General features: G+C 39.2%; 2 protein-coding genes across 2 annotated transcripts in view; both read left to right on the top strand.

Moving 5' to 3' along the window:
• Positions 1 to 4,320, top strand: part of fer1l4 (fer-1 like family member 4) — a 31,282-nt gene extending 26,962 nt beyond the window's left edge. The window contains exons 43-49 of the mRNA XM_054617033.1: positions 585 to 670; positions 1,027 to 1,125; positions 1,416 to 1,533; positions 2,101 to 2,224; positions 2,730 to 3,034; positions 3,220 to 3,320; positions 4,140 to 4,320. Of these exons, the coding sequence (XP_054473008.1) occupies positions 585 to 670; positions 1,027 to 1,125; positions 1,416 to 1,533; positions 2,101 to 2,224; positions 2,730 to 3,034; positions 3,220 to 3,320; positions 4,140 to 4,320 (1,014 nt within the window). The remainder of the gene's footprint in view (positions 1 to 584; positions 671 to 1,026; positions 1,126 to 1,415; positions 1,534 to 2,100; positions 2,225 to 2,729; positions 3,035 to 3,219; positions 3,321 to 4,139) is intronic.
• Positions 4,321 to 7,647: 3,327 nt separating this feature from the next.
• LOC129105276 (arf-GAP with SH3 domain, ANK repeat and PH domain-containing protein 2-like) lies at positions 7,648 to 24,424 on the top strand. The gene is given in 29 exon segments (XM_054616209.1): positions 7,648 to 7,773; positions 11,961 to 12,033; positions 12,168 to 12,313; positions 13,312 to 13,386; positions 13,598 to 13,647; positions 14,365 to 14,494; positions 14,754 to 14,839; positions 15,046 to 15,121; positions 15,276 to 15,359; positions 15,483 to 15,580; positions 15,756 to 15,825; positions 15,943 to 16,030; positions 16,210 to 16,258; positions 16,371 to 16,543; positions 17,169 to 17,302; positions 18,018 to 18,109; positions 18,225 to 18,411; positions 18,738 to 18,823; positions 18,909 to 19,024; positions 19,394 to 19,461; positions 19,556 to 19,663; positions 20,284 to 20,569; positions 21,002 to 21,011; positions 21,013 to 21,167; positions 21,264 to 21,327; positions 22,257 to 22,300; positions 23,113 to 23,267; positions 23,792 to 23,917; positions 24,336 to 24,424. Coding segments are annotated over 29 exon segments (3,030 nt in total). The 3' UTR covers positions 24,411 to 24,424.
• Positions 24,425 to 25,121: the final 697 nt, after the last annotated feature.

The following is a 25,121-nucleotide window of genomic DNA, read 5'->3' as shown; positions in this document are numbered from 1 at the left end:
GAAAAAACCCGGGACAGACTCATTCCAAAGGCTGTTTAAATGACAACATATGGGGACAAAAAACTAAAACTATTGTCTAAAGGAACTACCAGAGCACACTGCTGCACCTGACCGCATTATAGCTTTGTTTGCAAACTTTGCTACCAGTTCAGCATTATTAACCTACAGTTTGTTTTAGGCCTGTTCAAAATTCTTAGAAATGCACCAAATCCACCGCCATGCATATACTTTGTACTATTAGTTGCACCACTGACGTTACTGGGTTTGTAAACGGCTCACAGTGGTTTTAGTCTATAGCCTAATTATAAATTAAACTACAGTAAGCTGTGTTTTATATATAGTACTGGACTGTTTATAACGTATTTGACACAGCAGGGTAATTTAATTTGTACTTTTTTTGAAAAGCATTTAAAACAGCTGTAATGAAGTTCAGTTAATAGTAAAACTGTGCTTTGCATTACTTTTTATTCATGTAATAAATAAATAAATCTCAAATAGATGGTAATCTCCATTAAAAAGAAAGAAAAACAGTTACACACTTATTACTAAACTTCATCAGCCGTGTTTCTGTTTGTGTGTTTCAGGGTTACCTTCATATGTGGGTTGACATGTTTCCAACTGACACCCCGGCTCCGCCCCCTGTGAACATCAAGCCCCGCCTCCCTGAACAGTAGGTCACAAACCAACAGTCGGACAATAGAGTCTATATAGTACAGTAGAATGAAATAGAATCTATTGAGTACAGTAGAGGCAAATATAATCTATATAGTACAGTAGAGGCAAATATAAACTATATATTACTGTAGAGTCCAATAGAATCTATCAAGTACAGTAGAGTCCAATGAAATCTATATATAGTACAGTAGAGCACAATAAGATCTATATGGTTCATTAGAGTGGAACAGAATATTTTGAGTACAGTAGAGTTGAATAGAATCTATTGTATAAGTAGAATGGAGTAGAGAAGGAGCTACAATTTGTGACATAAAACAGATATAACCTTTGTCGTTGTTTCCATGACTACAGGTACGAGCTGCGAGTGATCATCTGGAACGCCGACGACGTGTTTCTGGACGATGTCAACCCGTTCACCGGAGAACCGAGCTCTGACATCTACCTGAAAGGGTCAGATCAACACGCACACACACACACACACAAAACACAAATGAAGGGTTGTAAAATGATTAACAGGATACGAAAGAGGAGAGAAGAAGAAACAAAACTTTTTACACCAAATTATATTTATTTATTTATGATTACTCTCAAATCTATTATAGTATTTCAAGGGTAAATCTAATTTTCCCTTGAAATACTGGATAGTTTTATCCCCTCAAGACTCAAAAAATCATCAGCGGCCGGAATCCATTCTTTGTGAATTTGCCCGTCAGTGTTTTATTCTGTTCTGATCTCTGCAGCTGGATAAAAGGAATGGAAGGAGAAAAACAGGAGACAGACGTCCACTTCAGCTCTCTGACCGGAGAAGGAAACTTCAACTGGAGATTTGTGTTTCGCTTTGACTACCTTCCTACTGAGGTACACATACACACATACACCTGGTGATTCCCAATGAATGTACAAGATAAGATAAAATAGGATGAACCTTTATTAGTCCTACAGCAGGGAAATTTGCAATTAAATTTGTATTGAAGAACTGTCTGTAGCCACCAGGCGGCAATCAGGCGGCAACATTCGGTTCTGCTGAGTGAAGGGGGTTCCGGAAGTGTCTTAAACTTGCATTCTCTCTACTGACCAGCAGGGGGCGACTCCTCTGGTTGCAAAAAGAAGTCAGATTGTATGGAAGTCTATGAGAAAATGACTCTACTTCTCTCTTGATTTATTCCCTCAGTAAACATTGTAAACACGAGTTTATGGTCTCAATCTCTAGTTTCAAGCCTTCTTCAATACAGCATGATGTTCATTTAGTAAATTACGGTTCATTTAGAGTCAAATAGACCATAAAGCAGAGTATGCTTTAGGGCGGTCTTACCACAGCTTAATCGGGGTGGTGTGTGTTCATAATGCGGCTGTAATGAACACTGAGGGTCGTTAACAGTCACTCTGGTTGTTAGTCACGGTAAATCTCCTCCTCTCGTCCCGTAGAAAGAGGTGGTGTTTAAGAAGAAGGAGTCATTTTTCTCTCTGGAGGAGTCAGAGTTTCGACAGCCGGCTGTTCTGACGCTGCAGGTCTGGGACTACGACCGCATCGGTACCAACGACTTCCTGGGTGAGACACAGAGACAGACGAGACAATGAATACTCAAATATTTCACATATTTTACCTTTACTGAAACAGTCTTATAATGAGCCACAGGGCTTTATTTCCTATTTCCCCTGTTCTATGAACATTTTGTTATCTGTCCGTTTGAATTTGCTGGTAATTTGAACACTTCCTCCATGTTTATGGCTTGATAAATTCAGCATAATGTCCAATTTGTGTTGTCGAAAAAGATGTTTTCTTTTTTTGCTTCTGTTTGGTGTATTTACATGTGTGCTAAATGCTACTAAATCCTACACATTGCTCTTTTGATTTGTAGCACGTTGAGCTCTCGGAGCGACTGTAAAAAGCAGTTTAAAGAGCACTTCAATCTAGAAATCTTAGATCTGCATATCTCCAAACATGTTGCATTTTTATTCTAGATTCATGGTGCATCATGAATCTACATCACCATTGTATCGTCACTACATTACAGAGTAAACGCTTTAGACACGAACATCCTCTTCCCTTTCAGGCTCCATAGAGCTTCGTCTCAATGACATAGTGCGAGCGGCAAAGTCGTCCAGTAAATGCACGATTCAGATGGCGAAGGAACGCGCCGGCCCTCGATTGTCCATCTTTCGCGCCAAGAAGATGAAGGGCTGGTGGCCGCTGATCCGCCGGAAGACGGCAGAGGACTTTGAGAAGGAGGAGAAGGAGAAGGAGGAGGCCAAGAAGAAGGGAAAGAAGAAGAAGAAGAAGACAAAGGACAAGAGAAGTAACATGAAACAGGAGGACATCGAGTACACTGACAGCGGCGGCAACACTTTCCTGCTAATGGTACAAAAAAATATACGATATGCTAATAACGCTAATGCTGCCAGACAAAACCAAGACACAGCAACTATAAATTATCTTTAAACAATCCTCTGTGTGTGTGATTGTGTGGCTTCTATTACAGTATTAACGTTAAATATGAATTCTAATTTAAACCCCTGTTTGTGTGTGATTGTGTGTGTGTGAAGGGGAAGGTGGAGGCGGAGCTGCAGCTGGTGACATTAGAGCAGGCGGAGGGCAACCCTGTGGGTCGGGCACGCAAGGAGCCGGAGCCTCTGGACAAACCAAAGTACGACACACACACACACACACACACACACACACACACACACACACACACACACACACACACACACACACACACACACACACACACACACACACACACACACACACACACACACACACACACACACACACACACACACACTTTTAAAAGGATGGGTTCACACATTTTTAGCAACAAATTAAAAGTAAAAAGAAACTATATTATATTATATTATTAAATTAAATTAATAAAAAAAAATAGAAGTTATTTTATTTTATTTTATAAATAAATAAATACATATTAGGCGTTGTTGAAATGAGATGGAGTAGAGGAATAAGGTAGCAAAAAAAGGAAATACTTATGTAAAGTACAAGTACCTCAAAACTACTTGAGTAAATTAATTTTTCCAACACTGCGTATATACCATCAACTCCTGTCTATAAATCACATATCTGTTCAGTTTATACTCCGACAAAGGAGTTTAAATAAAACTGTTTGGAGACTCGCATCTTAAAGTTTTTGTTGCTTCCTCCATTTTGGATTCTGCGACTCTTTTTCCCCTCAAAGGTCAGCGCTGTGAAAGCTTTCTATTGGTCAACAGAGAAAAAAATAATGTGTCAAAGTTCACTATAGTTGAAAATCTATGTGAAAGATTTTCATAGATGAACTCCAGCTCTGAGAGTGAATTCACTGATTCAAAGTGATCCACTGAAATTAAACAGATTTATCAGCGAAATGTCAGTTTTATTAAATGCTGCAGTGATCAGACCTTTAGCCCGAGGTCGACTCAGTCCAGATGCAAACAGCTGTAAAAAACGTCTCCTCTCCTCCTCCCTCTAGTCGTCCCTCCATCAGCTTCACCTGGTTCATCAACCCGATGAAGACCTTCATCTTCCTCATCTGGAAGAAGTTCAAGAAGTACATCATTGCTCTGGTCATCCTCGCCATCCTCTCGCTCTTCCTCGGCCTCATCATCTACACGCTGCCGCAGCAGATCAGCTCCCTCATGATCAAAGGGTGAAGAAACCTGCGGGGAGTCTTCATCGCCTCTTGCTGGATCTCACAGACTGTCTCAGGTTTCTGATCCTGAACTGATCCGGTTAACGGCTGACTGAAGTCATATTTACTGCTAAGCCTGATCAGTAAAACTCAGATCATAACTAAATAACTAAATATGTGCAATTTAAGACGTTTGGAGAGCAAAAATTTCAGAACATAGCTTAGAAACTATGTCAGTGAGCAGTAGAATAAATGATCTGTCAAGCAGTAATACGTGAGAATCAGGTTAAATGTTGCAATGAATGATTCTCTGCACTACATTACCCAGCATCCTCGTTTATATGAACATATCCTGGGTCATGTTGGCAAAAATCTGAAGAAATTACTGGAGACCTATGACTGCAGATTTAAATCACATATTTATTATTATGTAAATTAAAGATCTGAGTGTATAAATCAGCATCTTTACGAAACACAAACATAACTCTGTTGTATAAAAGTCACATTTTGTTGATTAAATATAGTTTTGGTTGAAGATGTTCTATTTTGAAGGTAAATAAAATAAATAAGTACAAATATTTTTTTGTTAAATCTTGAACTGACTCAGAACTGAAGCTGAAATTTTATTTGTACCTGATTGTTCAAAAGTTGTTAAAAGTTATCTGTTATTTCTGAGTAAATAAATGAATTAATAATAATATCAGTAAGAAAACAGACAGTGACCAGACTGTTAAACAAATATTATTTGGTTTAAATATTATTTGATTAGCGAGTTTTAAGAATTTGAAAGATTTATTACTTTGCTTAGTAAAAGTTATTATTTAGTTTAAAATAAAGCTAAAGTCTTGATATCGTCCCTCCGAGGCTGCAAATGGCGCATTCAAATCTAAAGGGATCATCCTCTGGTGAGCAGGAATGCGATCAGGAAATCTCCTGGCAACCTGTTAAATATATATTTAGATATCAGTCTGTGGACTCCAGGTCTGCAATTAGCATCCTGAGTAAAATGTTTTATAACCGACCACAGGAAGTGACTCTTTTTCAGAAAACAGTTTTCTCCTGTTGAGATAATTAGAATAAAACAACGAGCAGCACAGTTTGATTTTTGAGGATGAAGGAGTGAAGTAAAAGTCAGACTTCATCCTCGTCTTCAGCCTGCTGCACAGGAAGTTATAAATGGTTTGTTTACAGACGCTCGCTCTGATTGTTTCCTGTGAGACTCTGATGATGTCGGATTATGTTGAGACAGACTTTGGCTCGTTGCCACGGAGACCGGAAGGGTGATGTCAATTCACAAGTTCACAATTCTTCAGCTGATGTCAGACAACACTTGTGGTTATTTTAAGCAACACCTGTCTAAACTAAAAACTAAAATATCTCAACGACTTTTTGATTGATTGCAGAGATGTTTTTGTACAGACATGCATGGTCCCCAGAGGATAAACCGTACAGACTTTGGTGATCCGCTGTTCCTCGAGCGCAACGATGAGGTTCACATTTGTGGGTTTGTGTGAAATGTCTCGAGCAACTAATGGATGAGTTGCTGTGAAATTTGTTCCAGACAAGATGAATTAGAAAACTTTGAGGAGCTTTGTGAATGTTGGTTTGCGACAAGGAGAAACCCCCATAGTAGCAAAGACCCCAATGTTTCACCTTTCATGGTTCTTGTCGAAAGTATATCAGAAGTTGTGGTCTCTAAAGATTTATTTTCATCTAAGAGTCATAAATAAAGATTTCTTTATTATTTTTGTTTTATCTTTTCTTTATTTTTCTTGTAAATACAGTACCAGTCAAAAGTTTGGACACACCTTCTCATTCAACTACTTTGAAGAATCTAAAATATAAAACATATTCTGGTTTGTTGAGCATTTGTTTGTTTACCATATAATTCCATATGTGTTCCTTCATAGTTTGGATGTCTTCAATATTAATCTACAATGTAGTAAAAAATTTAAATAAAGAAAAAACATTGAATGAGAAGGTGTGTCCAAACTTTTGACTGGTACTGTATATATATATATATATAAAATATATATATATATATATTTATATAACTATATATATATATATATATATTTATATAACTATATATATATTTATTTATCTATATATAATATATATATATTTATTTATATATACCAGTCAAAAGTATACACACCTCCATTCAACTACTTTGAAGAATCTAAAATATAAAACATATTCTGGTTTGTTGAATTTGTTTGTATCCAAATATTCCATATGTGTTATTATATTTATGTTTCAATATTAATCTACAATGTAGATAAAAATATTTATTTAAAATTGAATGAGATATATACTGTATATATATATATATATTATATATATTTATCTATATATAAATATATATATATATATATATATATATATATATATACACAGTCCCAGTGTCAAAATGAAAATAAAAATAAAGAAAAACCATTGAATGAGAAGGTGTGTCCAAACTTTTGACTGCTACTGTAAATCAGAAGTTTTGGTCTTTAAATATTTTTTTTCACCCAAGTCACAAATACAGATTTCTTTATAATTTTTGTGTTTATCTTTTCTTTATTTTTCTTGTAAAGTGTTTTTTACATATTCACAGTAGCTTTAAACAGACACGGTGTCACGCGGTTTACTGTCTCCCTCTGTTCTCGGTCAGCAGGGCGCGCTCCCGCGACAGAGACGCGCACCGTGAACGCGCCTCTACATGCGGTTAGAATAAAGAAGGAATAAGAAGGAGGAATAAAAAAAAAAAAAAAATAACCCAGCTCATGATGAAAAGAAATGAAGCTGTTTCTGCAGAGGAGAACAGAGCCCGGTTTGATTCCCACATCTGAACCAGGTCCAGGTGTCCAGAGGATCCGGGTCCTGAGCTCTTTTGTCAGCCGGTTCACACACCGACACCGACAGACACCCGGGCGGGTTTGTGGGTCTGTATCTGAATGAAGCGGCTCCACTGCCGGTGGTTTTATTGAGACAGACCCCAGTGACCCGGGTCTGTGTTCATACCTCCGGGTTTCTGCAGAACCTGCAGGGTTCTGGTCTATTTCTTGCAGGATTTTGATCCCCTTTTGTTTGATGCTGATGCTGCGGTTCACGGTGAATCACCGGATCAGGTCTTTAATTACCGGGTTTTACATCAGCCTCTGTTCACGAGAACTGGTTGGATTATTTCATCTTTGCACAGGGGGATTTTTTCTTTAAATGAACATTATTTTTATTATTTATTAGAATAGATCCTCGCCTGGTTTCCTCGGTCTTTTGTGTGGAGCTGATCTTTCAGGATTGTTAGACTGTCCTGGTACCGGTACCGGTACCGTCCCGGTCCTGTCCCGGGTTGAGGAGCACCATGCCCGAGTGTGTGTCGGTTTCAGACTTCTTGCAGGAGGTTCAGGAGGACTGGAGCTCCCCCACCACCTCCTCCTTCTCCTCCAAGATGATCAGCTGCAGGAACACCGTCTACCTGCTGGAGGAGGTCAGTACTGATGGAGGTGATAGTAGTTATAGTGAGTAGTAGTGGAGGTATTAACAGGACTAAACTACAAAGGGGCCTTGAAGAAAAGAACATCAGCTACAGGTTATCTTTTTTATAAAATCAGCACTTTAAAGCCAGTCTTCTAAAAAATGTAGTTTGTATTGTGTTGTCAGAAAATCATGTTTGATTAAATGTTTGAAACAATATGTAATGAATATATCTGCAAGGACGAAATATGTTCGAACTGAAAGTATCTGACAATGTTCTTTAACAAATTCCTAGTGCATCTTCTGAAAATGTTATAAAATCCAACATTTACCAACAAACAGACAACTGAAAATGTATAAAATAAACTAAACCAAAGAAGTGCATTTCCAGATATTAAAAAATCTGTTGCATAAATAACCCATAATTAACTGTATTTCATTGTAGTTTGGTAATTAATGTGACTTGACCTCACACAAATTGCAACAAAAGCTATTTTAATTGTATCTTAACCTTAGAGCATCCTCTTTGAAATATAAAAAGTGTAAATGAATATTTTAAAAGGAAAAAACCTGAAATCCAGGAAATCCAAAATGGCTATCATCTGCCTGAGTGACAAGAATGATTCTAAAAGCGGATGGACAGAATTTCTGTTAATTGTACTTGAAATAAAAAACAAAAGCCTGATAAAGGTTTTTATGGTTCTGTTGTCATATAACGCCATCTACAATTTCAAACTAATAAGTGATAAACCATCATTTTCATGAAGGAGCTTGTAGAAGTATTATCTGAAAAGATAAAAGTTTAATTCTTACAGCTTGAATTGTTGGTTAAGTTAAATTATCTTGTTGCTGTAAGGTGTCAAGGATTTTGTTTGTTTGTGAGGTGCAAGATCTTCCTTTTGTATCTTGCTCAGAGTAGAAAATGTATATTTGAATAACCTCATTGTCATCAATAAACAGGACACACAAACCTCTGAAGATCTATTAAATTGAAAGAGATATAGAAGTTATTTCCTTAATTAATAAAGTTTAAAAAAAATGCTTTTCCTCACAGGCCTTAAAGTCACTGAGAATTTCCGTCCAGTAGGAAGTGAGTTCTTCCTCTGACACGCTTCATGGCTCATCTTTGCCTCAGGGGAGATTCCTCCCACTTTAATCCGGCCTCAGAGTCCACGTCGATTCCTTCAGACGTCTTGTTTTGTCCGACCGACCGTCCAACAAACATTCAATCATCAAAATATTTGAATTATTTTATGTCCATCTGCAAAAAATGTACCGAATAATAGCTTCAAACAATCTGCTGCTGTGTGATGTCTGTTTCTGTCTGTTTGAGTGGGTGGGGGGCCACACACACACACACACACACACACACACACACACACACACACACACACACACACACACACACACACACACACACACACACACACACACACACACACACACACACACACACACACACACACACACACAAACACACACACACACACACACACACACACACACACACACACACACACACACACACACACACACACACACACACACACACACACACACACACACACACACACACACACACACACACACACACACACACACACACACACACACAACACACACACACACACACACACATTATTGGTCAGTGGAGTCATTGACCCGAAGACTTTAGATCTTCGACTGTCCCTTACAGTCGGCATACGTAACCACGGCAACAGATAAAAACCTTGTTAGTATTCATTGCTATTGTTATTTCAATGGTTATGAGGAGGAGCCAGAGAGATGATTATTAATCAGGAAGTGAGTTAATCTGCAACCTGCACATCAATGCTGCGTTCATGGGAAGCTGTAAAAGTTGGACATTAGAAACTTCTTAAGCAGTACCCTGTTTGTGTTACATGATGATGATAAGCTGACCTGGACTGAGTGGGTCTGTGGTTCATCAAAACATGAGTAGAACAAGTTCTAAATGTGTGTGAAGGAACTGTTGGTAAAAAGACGAACGCTGTTTTTTTCCCACACCTTTACGCAGTGAACAGTAATTCATCTCACCTGTTCCTCCTCCACCTGCTTGTGCACCTGAAGGCTCTTTCACATACATGAACGCCTCCAGACTGAGGTTTAGTGGGCGTTACATTCCAGGAGCAGGTGTTCAGGAAAGCTTCCCAGCATGCACCGGGACAAAGGATTTATGGACACAAGTCTCATTTAATGTCTGACTTTATCTGTTGATATACAGTTAGTTATTAAGAGGAAGCGTGGTTAGACTGTGAGAGACACAGCGACAGGTTTGTTACCAGCTGAAATGTTGTCGTACTTCTCTTCAAATACTGTAAAGGTTTTCTGTTTAGACGTTTCAAAGCTGAGATCTATATAAAATTATTTCATTGATGCTTCCACAAGATAAAGAAATCACTGATGGTTGAATAAATAATTGCATTTCACAAAACAGATTGGACGCAAACACAAAAATTCCCTAATACTTTGAGTATCTGCTGATACCGAGTCCCGATTCATTACTTCTGTTTCCCTTGATAATACCATAGACTGTAAATAAAAATCACGAAATTATTAATTAGATTATTATTAAAATAAGTCCAATGCTTTACAGTTGAATAGCTCTGCAGTGCATTAAAGCATTTAAGGGAATCTATTGGCAGAAATAGAATATATTATTGTTAAATGGTTTTTTTTCACCTGAAAATCTGAGTTTTAGTTAGTTGCAATCTGCAACCTTATCACTAGGTGGCACCAAAACCTACACACTACCTGCAGTTCATGACCTTTTTTGTTCATAAACCAAGGTAACAATTTTTTGGGGGGTGAAATTATACCATTTTTCATCTTATTTATTTGCATCACTGAGCACCTGTGGCTCCATAAAACATCTGTGCATGTGTGATCAATCTGTTACTTTTCCCTACAATGTAATTGAAATTGACCAAAATAAGCCATATCAATTATTTGTTGACTGTTAAAAATAGTTAATGCAAATTTGTAATTTGATACCTATCTAATTTAGGATTTATTTATTACACATATGTACCAGTGGGATCGTCAAGAAATCACATAAATCAAATTCACATTTTCTGAGCACATTACTGTGTGTGGCCACGGTTGATAAATTAAACCCCTAGTGTTTGAAAGTGTAGTGAGCAGTACAGATAAAATGCTCAGTCATATCATACATTTCCTGCTGCTGGTTTGAGGTGGAAACAGGCTAAGAAAGGACAGCACAGACGTCCCTCTTCCTAGCAACGCCTCCAGATGCTCCTGGGGGATCTGGAGGCGTTACCAGGCCAGATGAGATACATTATCTCTCCAGTGGGTTCTGCAAAATCTGCAAAGCAAGGCACCCAGGAGACATCCTAATCAGACGTCTGAACCACCTCAACTGGCTCCTTTTAGTGCTTTTCAATCAAATCAGGATGCATTTGAATTCCTGTATATTTATTAGAGAGAAATGTATATTTTTTAAGTTTAAACACCTAAATGTAAGTCAAAATACTTTATCACATCGATGCAAAAATCCTATAAAAATCTGATTGGATCAAACCTGATAATTTATTTGTAACATGACAGACAACAGGGTTTTTTTCACCTGTCACAGTAGGTGAATCACAGGTGTATATAATAAAATGAATACTGGCTGAATTCCATTTAGCTGCTTCAGTTTCAAGGTCCTGGTATTGTGCATGTTGCATCATTGTAACACCGTCTTGGCTAAAGTTGAATAGAACTTAATTAGCAGTTATTAATAACCTCGGTGCTTTTTCCGACAATGACTAAGAGTCAAAATGTCTACTGGGGGAAAAAAAAGCCTCTGTGGTCTGATTCACCCAGAAATAATAAAGACAGAGATGTCGACTGTGAACTGACACACACAGGAATGTAGCGGCCTGTTGTCAGAGAACAAAGCTCGTCCTCTGTGTGTGTGTGTGTGTGTGTGTGTGTGTGTGTGTGTGTGTGTTGTGTGTGTGTGTGTGTGTGTGTGTGTGTATGTGTGTTGAGTCAGCAGGTTAATTAGTGCCTCTACACACACACACACACACACACACACACACACACACACACACACACACACACACACACACACACACACACACACACATTCAGCAGAATCAATCACTAATGTTTAAAACATCACTTGAATGTACAAACTAGTAAATATGCATGTGTGTGCATATTTGTGTTCAGGTTTTGGATAGCGACCGGTTGGTGTTGCAGAAGATGAAGAAAGCTGCTAAAGCCAAATACACATCAGGACAAGGTACGCACACACACACACACACACACACACACACACACACACACACACACACACACACACACACACACACACACACACACACACACACACACACACACATTACTTCCTGCTCTAACGACATGTCTCTCTGTCAGACCACGTGTCTCACCTGGAGCAGTACATTAATTCGATGGAGAAGCTGTCGGTCAACTGTCACTCAAACGGGGAGTCGGAGGTCGGCTCCGCCTTCTGCCGACTGGCCGACTTCTCCAAAGATCTCCTCTCGCCCATGAAGAACCTGGTAAGTCACTGGTGACAGTGGTACTACGTCACAGAGGTCAGAGGTCACAACACCTGCACCGGATAACAGTCACAGCCTCCAGTTTAGTCTGAAACCACGATGACTTTACCTCAACTGATGACTGGAAAAACGTCTTATTTAAACCCTATAACTGGTGCTTCACTGGTTTTACCAAACCTCCATTTGTAGGTAACTTGATGAAACTAGTCCATTCCAAGCTTCTTGAGAAACCCCAAAACCAAAAAACATCTGATTACATCTCATCTCATTCCAAACTGCAATTGGGAAAACTTCTGATTAAAACCAGTTGGATTTTATATGTTGCATTAAAAAAATATATATTGAGAAAAACCTTTGATTAAAAATACTGTTTTCTAAAACAGAACTCAACTATTCCATTCTAAGTTTAAACTGAAAAAACGTGGCTTGAAACGTGTCAATTCCAAACCCAACTAAAAAAAACTATTGTTAAAAAATCAATAAGCTCTTAATTGGTTCACTCCAAACTCCATATGACATTCCCTGCTTCTGTGAACTGTTCCATTCCAAACTTGATTGTAAAAACCTGTAATGACAAAGTCCATTAAGATATCCCTTAATTAAAACCTCTGTTTCTACAGATGCTCCATTCTAAACTCCATTGATAAAAACTTTTTAAACTATTTTAAACCAATCTGAGCTCAACAGTTGAATGTAAAACGTCCATCTGAAAAACTAAAATCTATTGGTTGTTAACTAATCAACTGCAAACTCAAATTTAAAATCACTTTTTCACTTACTGGTCAATACCAAACTGTATTGGGAAAACACTCTTAAAGACTAGTTAGCTCTGAACCATCAAGATCTTTATTTAAGAACCATGTTTTTGTCTCCACTTCACCCATTAACATCGCTGAATTAACAACATTCTGGGCGTCATCCATTAATATAAATCCCTTTTTAATGTTTGTGGACAGTTGAAGTTTATATTATTGTATTTTTTTTATGTGTGTGTGCAGTTGAAGAGCATGCTCCACAACATCAACTTCTTCCTGGACTCACTGGTTAAAGGAGATCTGAGGGAGGTGAAGGGGGTGAGGAATTTATCTTTACTTGCTTTCATTTCACCTGGATGATGCATATAAACTTTAAACCTTTCACCACAGTTCAGTCATTATTATCATCATATTTGCTTCCGGTCGCCTCAGGATGGAGCTCTTTTGTCCCGTGACTGAAGTGTCTGCAGCCTCATCAGTTCAGTGAATCTAAAATCCTGTTTCCTCCTCTGACCGTCTCTCTTTGTAGGATCTGAAGAAGCCTTTTGACAAAGCGTGGAGGGACTACGAGAGCAGATTGTGAGTGATGATCACACTGAATAATCTCAAGCACACAGAGAGTGATTACTTGCACAACAGTACCTCTGTTATTATCTATTTTTGGAGTATCCTGGTTATGTGAGTTTGTGCCAAATGTATCTTCCTTATGGTTTCAGAAAACCTGGGTTAAGTTTTTGAGAAACCTGATTATTTCTGCTGGAGTTCTGTGTAGTTTTAGTTAAAACAAGAAAAAGTGAAGATAAAAGATGTAAAAAAGACGGTCATAGTGAAAGCGTAGTAAAACAAATCCACCCATCAACCAACTGGGAGCTTCAACACAGGACAATAAGACGGAATATTTTGAATAAGGTGCAGGAATTATAGTTTAAACATTAAGCATGGCTTCATCAGGATAATGTAATATAATATAATGTAATATAATATAATATAATATAAAATTATTAATATAATTTAATTTAATTTAATTTAATTTAATTTAATATTCAATTCAATTCAATTCAGTTTATTTTGTATAGCCCAGAATCACAAATTACAAATTTGCCTCAGAGGGCTTTACAACCTGTGCACATGCAATATATAAAGGATCTAAATAAAACAAATTAAATATTAATTGCTACACCTTCAGTTTAGGATTCATTTGTGTGTGTGTGTGTGTGTGCGTGTGTGTGTGTGTGTGTGTGTGTGTGTGTGTGTGTGTGTGTGTGTGTGTGTGTGTGTGATTGTGTGTGTGTGCAGTAAGCAGGTGGAGAAGGAGAAGAGGGAATTGGCTCGTCAGTATGGGATGGTGAGGAATGAGGTCAGCGGAGGAGAGATCGCTGAGGATCTCGAGAAGGAGAGACGCTCATTCCAACTGAGCATGTGTGAGGTCAGTGACTCCATCTTTGACTCTCTCCTCCTCCTCTACCTCTTTTTTCTTCCTTCTCATCCTCTTCCACTTCTTTCTCTTCCTTTTTCTTCTTTAATATTTTACTTCTGCTCTATCTGCTCCACCTATTTCCTTCTCTCTGCTGCTCCTCCTCCTCCTACACCTGCTGCTCCTGAACTATTCTGAAACACATCCATCACTTACTAAATGTGCGGCCCTCTCTCTTTTCAATGAACACACTCCTCTCTCTGTCTCCCAGTATCTGATTAAGGTCAACGAGATAAAGACGAAGAGAGGAGTCGACCTTCTGCAGAACCTCATCAAACACTATCACAGCCACAACAAGTGAGAACACACACACACACACACACACACACACACACACACACACACACACACACACACACACACACACACACACTCAGACACACACACGCCTACATGCATTAAATTGACATGGTTTTATTTATTGTATCTGTGTGTGTGTGTGTGTGTGTGTGTGTGTGTGTGTGTGTGTGTGTGTGTGTGTGTGTGTGTGTGTGTGTGTGTAGTTTCCTGCAGGAGTGTGTGTCCACCACTCAGAGGTTGAAGCAGTACATGGAGGAGCTGAACGGAGTCCTGATCACTGTACGACATCAAGTACACTTTAATATTGTGTCTGTAGTTCTCACTGCAGCCTCCAGGGGGCGAGCAGGCAATCACACTCATGTTGCCTTCATTTCAAAATAAAAGCACATTTAATCCAAAGATTAAAAATATGTAATGACCAGATAACTTGCAGGTGAAGCAGCGTCAGGAGGAGGAGAAGAAGCAGCTCGTGACTCTCAGAGATCAGCTGAGGCCGGTCGTCCACACAGAGCAGCAGGTCAGAGACAGAAACACTGACACCAGCTGACGGTATAATACTGTTGTACTGGTAAATAATGTGAATTTAATGTGTGTGTATATTAATGTGTGTGTGTTAATGTGTGTGTGTGTGTGTGTGTAGGACACGTTGCCTAAGCAGGTGTACAGTATGCATCAGCTGCTGGGAGACAAACAGTACGGGACAGAAAGATCAGGATTCCTCTACAAGAAGAGTGACGGGTAAAAAAATAAATAAATGTACACACTGACCATCAGTATAAGTACTGCAGTAGTAGTAGTAGTAGTAGTAGTAGTAGTACTGTAGTGGTAGTAGTAGTAGTAGTAGTAGTAGTAGTAGTAGTAGTAGTAGTAGTACTGTAGTAGTACTAAACCTGTGTGTTGGTTTGTGTTTCAGGTTGAGGAAAATGTGGCAAAAGAGGAAATGTTCAGTTCACAACTGTTACCTGACGATCGCTCATGCCACTGTGAGTTCACCTGTGTGTGTGTGTGTGTTTGTGTGAGATTAGCTGTGACCTCTGACCTCTAACATTAAAGTTATAATAATTGATGATCTTAATACTCTCTCTCTCTCTCTCTTGCAGCCTAATAAACCTCCTACCAGACTCAACCTGCTCACCTGTCAGGTTAAACCCAGTGTGGAGGACAAGAAATGCTTCGACCTCATCTCTCGTAAGATACACACACACGAACACACACATAAATAATATACACATTAATACATTTTACACATAAATACAGATACAAAAGAATGAAACTAAAGTGAGGTGCTGAGGTCGTTGCTAGGCAACACTGCGTCTTACCTGCAGCGCTGTATATTTGTGTAATATAACAAACACTTTGTCCTCCAGATAACCGGACCTACCACTTCCTGGCAGAGGATGAAGCGGAGTGTGTGGCGTGAGTCAAACATAAACTTTATTCTGACGAGGTGTTAATAAAGTCTGTATTTATGTTGATGATCTTAAAATGTTTTAATTAATAATATGTGTGTTCATCTCTCTGTGTTCAGCTGGATCTCGGTGCTCAGTAACAGTAAGCAGGAGGCTCTCAGCGTGGCTCTGGACGGGGGGAGGGTCGGGGGGGGAGGCTGTGAGAGCAGCGTGGAGGACCTGACCCGGGCCATCACTGATGACATCAGACGGTTGCCGGGCAACAACAACTGCTGTGACTGCGGAGCTCCGGGTAATCAATCAATTAATCAATTAATCAATGCATATTCATTTCTTGGGGTGGCTGTGGGTGAGGAGGTAGAGCGGGTCGTCTTTTAATCAAAATAAATCTTATTGCATAAAATGTCCTATTAAAAAGCAACAGAAATTGTGGTTCTCAGACAGACTTCATCTTAAGGACCATTTTTGGTTTATTGAGATGAACTGCATTTATATAGAAAGGCGTAATATAAATTACAGGTTGTCATTGAGATGAAGAAGATGATGACATTTAAAGTTAGAAAACAAACAGTGGCAAATATAAGAATAATCATAAAAAACATCAGATGTAAAGTTTTATTAATTTCGGGTTTTATTAATTAGTCAATGGTCAGAAAATAAATCTGCAACAATTTTGATAATAAATCAATTGTTTGCCATTTTTAAAACAAAACTCCCTTTGTCAAACCTTTAGTTTTTCTTCTATGTATGTAAACTTAATTAATCAAGTAGTAAATACTTGATAATGAAAATAATTGTTTATTGTGTGGTTGTTTCTTCTACTTTTTTTCTATCACTACTTTCAATGCTTCTATCAGTGAAACTCTTCTAATGGATACAACACTAAACTTTACTTCTCTCTCTCTCTCTCTCTGTAGATCCTGGATGGCTCTCGACCAACCTGGGCATCCTGACCTGTATCGAGTGTTCAGGGATCCACAGGGAGATGGGGGTCCACGTCTCCAGGATCCAGTCTCTCAGTCTGGACAGTCTGGGGACCTCAGACCTGCTGGTAGGTCCGACCCGTCAGCTAACAAGCTAATCCATCCTTCAATCAGCTGGGTTTAGATGAGTTAGGATGGAGTTTTGAAAACATGTGATTGGATGTTTCTTACTGAAGCAGTCATAGTTTACATCTCAAATTACATTTAATGTCCACAGTCACAACTTTGACTCTTTATAAGACGGAAACCTCAGGTTCTGAAAAAGTCCAGTGCCATTGCTGAAGTGTCTTAAGCCTGCATTCTTTATAATGGCCATCAGGGGGCGACTCCTCTGGTTGTATTGAAGTCTATGAGAACATTACACTATTTTCAAACTTGATTTATTCCCTCAGTAAACATTGTAAACATGAGTTTATGGTCTCAATCTCTAGTTTCAAGTCTTCTTCAATACAGTGTGATTTTTATTTAGTAAACTATGGTCACAGTTAGGCTCAAGTTAACTAAACCCAGCTGACTACAGGACGGAGTATTGTTGGATTAGCTTGCTAGCGAACAAGATAAAACATGTAAATCAGAATGATTTGGAGTTGTAGGAGGTTGGATTTCCCTCTAATGTAGAAAGGTTAGCAGTTACTCTTTACTTCAGTCAGTTCTGACTTTTCAGTTCTGTATATTGAGTTAAATTCAGAGCTGACATTTACTTTCTCAAGAGGCTTTATTGTACGTATGCTGTTTGTACAAGAGAAGAGGTAGTGAGAAAATGTTGTCTTCTTTGTCTCCCAGTTGGCCAGAAATGTTGGTAACTCTGGTTTTAATGAGATACTGGAGGCGAACCTGCTGAGTCCATCGCTGAAGCCCTCCCAACACAGCCACATGTAAGACACACACACACACACATCGTTTTTTGTTATTCTAGTAAAGAATATAAATATATTTTAAATAAAGTCGATACTTTATATTTATTGTGTGTGTATGTATGTGTGTTTGCAGGGGGGAGCGTAAAGACTTCATCCTGTCAAAGTACCAGGATGTTCATTTTGTGAGGCGGAGCCACAGCTCAACTGCGGCGCTGCGACTCAGCCTGCAGGAGGCGACCAAGAGCTGCGACATCTACAGTCTGATTCAACTGTACGCTCAGAGGACGGAGCTCAGCCAGCCGCTGCACGCACACATACAGGTACACACATGTACACACACACACACATGTACACACAGACACACAGACACACGTACAGGTACACGCATACACACACAGACACACATGTACCCACATACGGGTACACACTGGTATACACACATATGTACGCACAGGTTCACACATAATGTTCCACACATACACGTATACAGGTACATACAGGTACATACACATAAAGGTACACACAAATACACAAACACACAGTTATTTGCAGGTACACACACATGTACAGGTATACACACACAAGTAAACGCACAGGTAAACTCCCATTAACACACACACACTCAATATTGTTTCCATGCCAACAGGAGAGAGGGGAGACGGCGCTCCATCTAGCCGTCCTATTGGCTGACCGGACGTCGCTGCACATCCTGGACTTCTTAGCTCAGAACTGGTCAGTGTGCTCCGACAACGTTTGTGAGTGATGTCATCTCAGTGTGTGTTAATGTGTTCACCTGCGTGTGTGTGTTTGTCCTCAGCTCCGACGTGGACTCGCAGACCTCATCAGGAAACACGGCGCTGCACTACAGCTGTCTGCACAACAAGAGCGACTGTGTGCGACTGCTGCTGAGAGCCAGGGCCAGCACACACATGAGTAATACACACACACACACACACACACACACACACACACACACACACACACACACACACACACACACACACACACACACACACACACACACACACACACACACACACACACACACACACACACACACACACGATTGAACATGGTACATGTGAGGACCCATAAACGATTTAGAAAGTGAGGACATTTTGTGAAGATATTTAAAAAAAATGGAAATTTATGTAAAGTGAGAACATTTTTACAAAGTGAGGATTTCTTTTTAAAGGTTTCTTTCCAAAAAATCTTCCCTCACAAATGTAAAATCACACACTAACTCTTCCTGTTTATGGTTCTGAGGTTTCGGTAATATTTTGCCCGTTTGCGTGTGAACAGGAAACGAGTTGGGAGAGACGGCTCTGGACGTGAGCCGCAGGTTGAAGCACGGCCAGTGTGAGGCGCTGGTGAGCTCCTCACTCCGATCACACGCCTCCTCCTGTGACCGTCGGTGTCAACGATGCATTTAAACTAAACTAAACTGTGTTTGTGTTTGAGCAGCTGCAGAAAGCCCAGTCCAACCAGTTTGACCATCACGTCCACGTGGAGTACGAGTGGAGGCTCCGTCATGACGATCTCTACGACAGCGACGATGACTTTGAGGACAAGGTAACCATGGTAACTGACAGCCTGCCCATTTATCTGCTTTATTCCTTCTTTGTTCAAGAAGAAAAACATTCAGTATGCATAAAAAGCCCTGTTATGACAATAAATATTCTATGTTTTATGCTTTTTAATGAAAATTATTTAATTAAAAATAAATAAAAAATCTAAAAATTAAATATAAAATAGTATATTTGTTGATTATTTCAGCAGTCAAGAAGCGTCCTGCTTTGACTCTTTCTTTCTTGTTGTTCTAATGCATTAGTCTCAGGTCTAACAATAAAAAAAATACTCAAACATTCATTTTTTCCTGAAAATAATGTTTTTTAGGACGGGGACTGCAGTTATTGTGTTTTTTATATATATGTAATTTAATTTTATAGTAAAAGGCATATTTTATTTTGGCTTCTTTGAATTATATTGTCTATGTGCATGAATGCCTTGATTGTTTTGTATGTTTTACATTTTATTTTAAATAATTCTATATTTAATTTATTTCTTGTATTTCTTGTAGTTTAGTCCCCACACATTGAGGTTTAAAACTTTTACTGCAACAATAATAATTCAACAATAATTTGACTTGAGTGTTTGACTCTCTCTCTCTGGCTCCTCCTCTTCTGTTTCAGAACGGCCCGGTGAAGAAGGAGCGCTCCATCTCATCCTCCTCCTTCACCTCCTCCTTCTCCTTCAACTCGCGTGCCTTCAGCTTCAGTCAGCCCGCCTCCTCCTCCACCTCCATCGCCCCTTCCTCCTCTGTAGTAGCCGGAGGAGGTGGAGGAGGAGGTCTGCTCAGTGTCGGGAGGAGGCTCGCCATGGCCATGGAGCTCCACAGTCGGCCCGCTGGCTGCGCCTCCAGCCCACCTCCTCCTCCTCCGTCCTCACCTGCGCCTCCGCTGCCCCCCAGGGTCAAAGGTGAGCTCAGATTCAGATTTATTATAATATCTGTAATGTTTCTTTTGTCCAATGTTTGCTGCCTGACTGCAAAAACGACGCACATTTCTTCTTCTCCTTCACACTTTGTTGTTTGTGCTGAGATAAGATAAGATACGTTGGATCTTAAGCTCACAAATAAAAGCTGTTGTTTGCATAATGGTAGATAGAATGGAACAAATAGAGATCAATCGCTAATAAAGACCTTGTTAAAAGCCATTACAGCCATGTTGGATTAACTCATAGTATAATGTTTCTTGCGGTAAATTCATGATAATGTAGATTTCTATAGTATTAAATCAGTACAACAACAGAGTCATTCTCATAACTAAATAAATAAAGACCGCATTAATAAAGACCAGGTTCTGAAAACAAAAATCAGTCCTCAATCTCTTCTGTCTTTTCGTCCTTCAGTTCCCAACGTCCCCCCCTCCGCCTCCCGCTGGGGGGGAAGGGGTTGGGGAGGAAGAGGAGGAGGAGGGGGAGGTCTTCTTCCCCCTGATGGGAAACAAAAAGTCAACGCCTCCACCTCCCATCGCCGTCCGACACAAGAGGAGCTGCTCCGAGTCCGGCAAGCACGGTAACATCTGAGAGACACACGCTGCAATTAGTCCGTCAGAGTGCTGCTGTGTTATTAACTAAGAGAGTGTGTGTTTGTTTGTTTGTGTGTGTGTAGATTACGGGTTGCCAACCAGTCCAAGGATCTACAGCGGCCCGGACTCCTCCTTTAAGAAGTGTGTGTGAGTATCTGAGACACAATCACACTGATTTGAAATCTGGCAATCTCAAAGATTTTTTTTTTTAAATGTCTGTTAAGTCACAATCTATCAGTAAAGGACGTAACACGATGGTGATTGAGCCTATGGCCTACTGATGAAAGTACTGCAATATTTATATATTTGCAGAATTACAAATTGGGTGTCAGTGGTAACATTTCAACACACACGAAAAAAAATTTGAACATTTGAAGTTCATGTTTCAACAAAAAGGCTCTACACTCCAAACAAATCAATTGTTTTTACTTGTATATAAATTCTAAATCAACCAGGACTGAAATCTTGAAATGGTAATCCTTAAGATTTCAGTTCGGGTTGATTTTGAATTTCTTTTAGAGTGAAATCATTGAATTGTGCTTTATGTTTAACAGTCTGGAGTATTTTTGTTGGTACATGAGCATCAGAATTGTTTTTGAATAGGTCCATTTTTATTTTATATAATGTAGAAAAACTACAATACAGCATTTTTTTTTTTCAGGGAATGTCACCACAGACATCCAGTTACTAATTCTGCAAATATATAAATAGTTTAGACGATGATATTTAAAGGCACAATGAGTAGGATTTGTATTTGTGTTTACAATCTGGAACCTGTTTGCCACGTTTTTATAAAAGTTGACGCCAAGAGACATCCTGAACACGACAGAATAAGAAAATACAGTTAGAGGGCAGCGTCTCTCATTGTTTTGAGGAAAACCCAACTGATTCTGCCTTCAAGGTTAAAGTTAGGAGTTTATTCTCATCAGTGTGTTGAAGCTGAACTCAGAGAGACTGTACTGACCTCTAGTGGATGCAAGATGAACTACAGGTCAGAGTGATCTGATTGAGATAATAAACTTCTTCTTCTTCTTGTCTTCTTCTTGTCTCTCTGTCTTCTCTGTCTGTCTCTCCAGTCCATCGTCTCCTCTCAGCTCGCTGAATGAACGACCAGAAAGAGGTACTTCCTGTCCATAAACGTTCACGTCTGTTTTATCAGTCTGAGATCTGATGAATCTATCATGTGTAACTCTGAGTGATAGCTCTCTGTGGAAGAGGAATATCTGGGGGTAATAAAGTTAGATTTTAAATCCTTGTTTGATACTTTAAACAGATGGGTTTACATGTTCATCTGTGATATAATTTTATTTAGTTTTCTTTCTTTTGTATACCTCACTGTAGAGCAGCAGCAATGGGAGTTTAGGCAGAAATTTGTAGCATCTCCATTGTGAGAATTTGCGGAAATTTCTTGGTCTTGTATCTTTGAAGTTGGGAAACTATGATGATCCATCTTTTCTGGCATTCTAGACCATTAATTAATCTATTTAATCAAGTTTCATGCAGATAAACAGATAATATAAAGAATTGTTGGTTGCCCTACTGTATTTCAAAACTGCAAATTACATTTCCAGATGCTTATTCTTCATATTTATTTGCATTCCTACAATATTCTCATATTTTTTTCCCCTTATGTTCTTTTATTTTAAGGCAAACACATATTTGTTTTTCTAAACCCCCGTTAATCCGATAGACTTCACACTTGGCAGGTTTATTGCTGAAGAAACAATGAAGTGCAGTGTTGAGTGTGAAGTTGTTTGTACAAGGGATTCTTTAAAAAGCTGCACTAGTAAAAGTACAAAAAAAATCTAAATCTGTTAAAATATTATTGTTTTATTGAACAAAAGAATTAGCGTGCTGTCCCTCTATTAAGTACTTTAAATTACATTGAAATGCATAAACAATATATTAACATTGTGTCTCTTTCTCTTTGAGGTTTTCGGAGAGCAGACAGTGAAAGTTGCACCTCCCACTTCCTGCACCCGGCCAGAAAAGCCCCACCCAACGGGTCTCCCACCAACCGGCGCTCTCAGAGCTTTGAGAATGACACCCGACGCCCCACCCCACAGCCGCTTCCTCGCAGATCATTGGTGAGATCTCCAGAGACATTTAGCTCCCTAACAACCACCTCGAAAGACCTTTGAAACCTCAGAGCAACACTCCAGCAGCATCTGAGCAACCGACTTCGACAGCCTAGCAACCCCAAACTAAACACATTTACACCATTTAGCTAAAAGCACCTTAGAAACCACTGTACAAATATCTGCAGCCTCCCAGTTACATTAGCTTTAACAGAGAGCACACTTTGGAAATGTAACCCTTTTTTAATAATTATTACTATTTATTAGTAGTGTAGGACATTTTTTAGCATTGTTGGTTTTTTTTTGAATATTTATTGTTTTTAATTTTAAAAAAAAAAGATTCTTGTTTTTAGATTTTTTCTGTATTTGTATTATTATTTTTATTTTTTATTATAACAAAAAAAAAAAATATATATATATATTTAGATGGAGACTTCAAAATAAAGCCCAGTGGGTTTTCTTGCACTGTATGTTATGTTGAAGTTTATTTATGCAATGTAAAAATAAAAATACACAAACTATTTGTCCATCAGCCTCGGGGTGCAACGAGCCGCCGGGTCGAGGCGCTGTACGACTGCCAGGCCGACCACCACGATGAGCTCAGCTTCTCTGAAGGACAGGTGCTGGTGGTGCTGGGGCAGGAGGACTGTGATTGGTGGGTACGTATCAACATCCTGCACTCTGATTGGTGCTCCCACTGATGTGGACTCTTAGAACAGTCTGCAAGGCAAACGCAATTAACAGGTAACGATGCTATTTCTGCTGGTCTTGCAATGACAGGAGCTTGTAACCATGGTAACTGTACACAACACAGATGCTGTAGCATCAGAAAGCTTTGAAGAACATTTTATAAAAATGACAAATACACCATAAAATGCCACAAAACTAACAATGATCAAATTACCAAAATGTGATTAAAACCAGTCTAAAGTATAAAACTAAATCAGAATCTGGTGAAAAAAAACAACATTTTTGTTTCTCTAAATGTTCAGTAAAAATATAAATGTAAATCAAAATGTGTGTGTGTGTGTGTGTGTGTGTGTGTGTGTGTGTGTGTGTGTGTGTGTGTGTGTGCAGCACGGTTACATAGAGGATGAACCGGACCAGAGAGGTCTGTTTCCATCGTCGTTCGTCCAGCTGCTGTCAGACTGACATGAACCTGGTCCGCACCAGACCAGACCAGGCCCGGTGCGGACCTTGGACCAGTACAGATCCAGACAACATCAGTCAGCCTGGAGAACCAGAACCTGGAGCTCAGGAGAACCAAACAAGATCAGTACGAAGATGAACCCCAGATCGGACTTTCGGGTTTTTGTCCCAGGCCTTCTCCCGGGACTGGACTGATCTGGTCCTGACCAGCTCCAGCATCCTGTGAGTTCACGTGATCAACGGTCCAGCCACAGTTCTTGTTGTCATAGCAACCACAGCTTCTTACGCCTTCCGTTACCATGGAAACATTACAAATGACCTTTTAATGAAGAATCTAGACCAGACTAGATCTTTGATGTAGCCCGGGTCATGTGATAATGTTGCCACGGATACCGCCTCGCACAAACCGATAGCCGACAATTCAAGTCTGATGTTGACAAAACTTTTATTTATTTATTTATTTTTAATTAAATATAATATTTTATTAAGAGCACTTACTCCAGTGGAGACACTTCACTTCAAAATAAAACAATCCACTGTACTTTTATTTTGAAGTTCAACCGAAAACCACTTTTCTTCTGTTGTAATTCATTGTAATGTATTCAATGTTATTGATCTGGTGGAGATCAATCAGCACTTCTGACCCATCTCAGGCTTCGCCACCTTGGAGGGGCGGGGGTAAAAAAGGTCCAAAGAGTGACTAGAGCACAAAGG

This window comes from Anoplopoma fimbria, chromosome 17 (assembly GCF_027596085.1).
Source record: "Anoplopoma fimbria isolate UVic2021 breed Golden Eagle Sablefish chromosome 17, Afim_UVic_2022, whole genome shotgun sequence".
Classification (NCBI taxonomy): domain Eukaryota; kingdom Metazoa; phylum Chordata; class Actinopteri; order Perciformes; family Anoplopomatidae; genus Anoplopoma; species Anoplopoma fimbria.
Note: the sequence above shows the minus strand (reverse complement) of the source record. Positions and strands in the feature narration are given on the sequence as shown.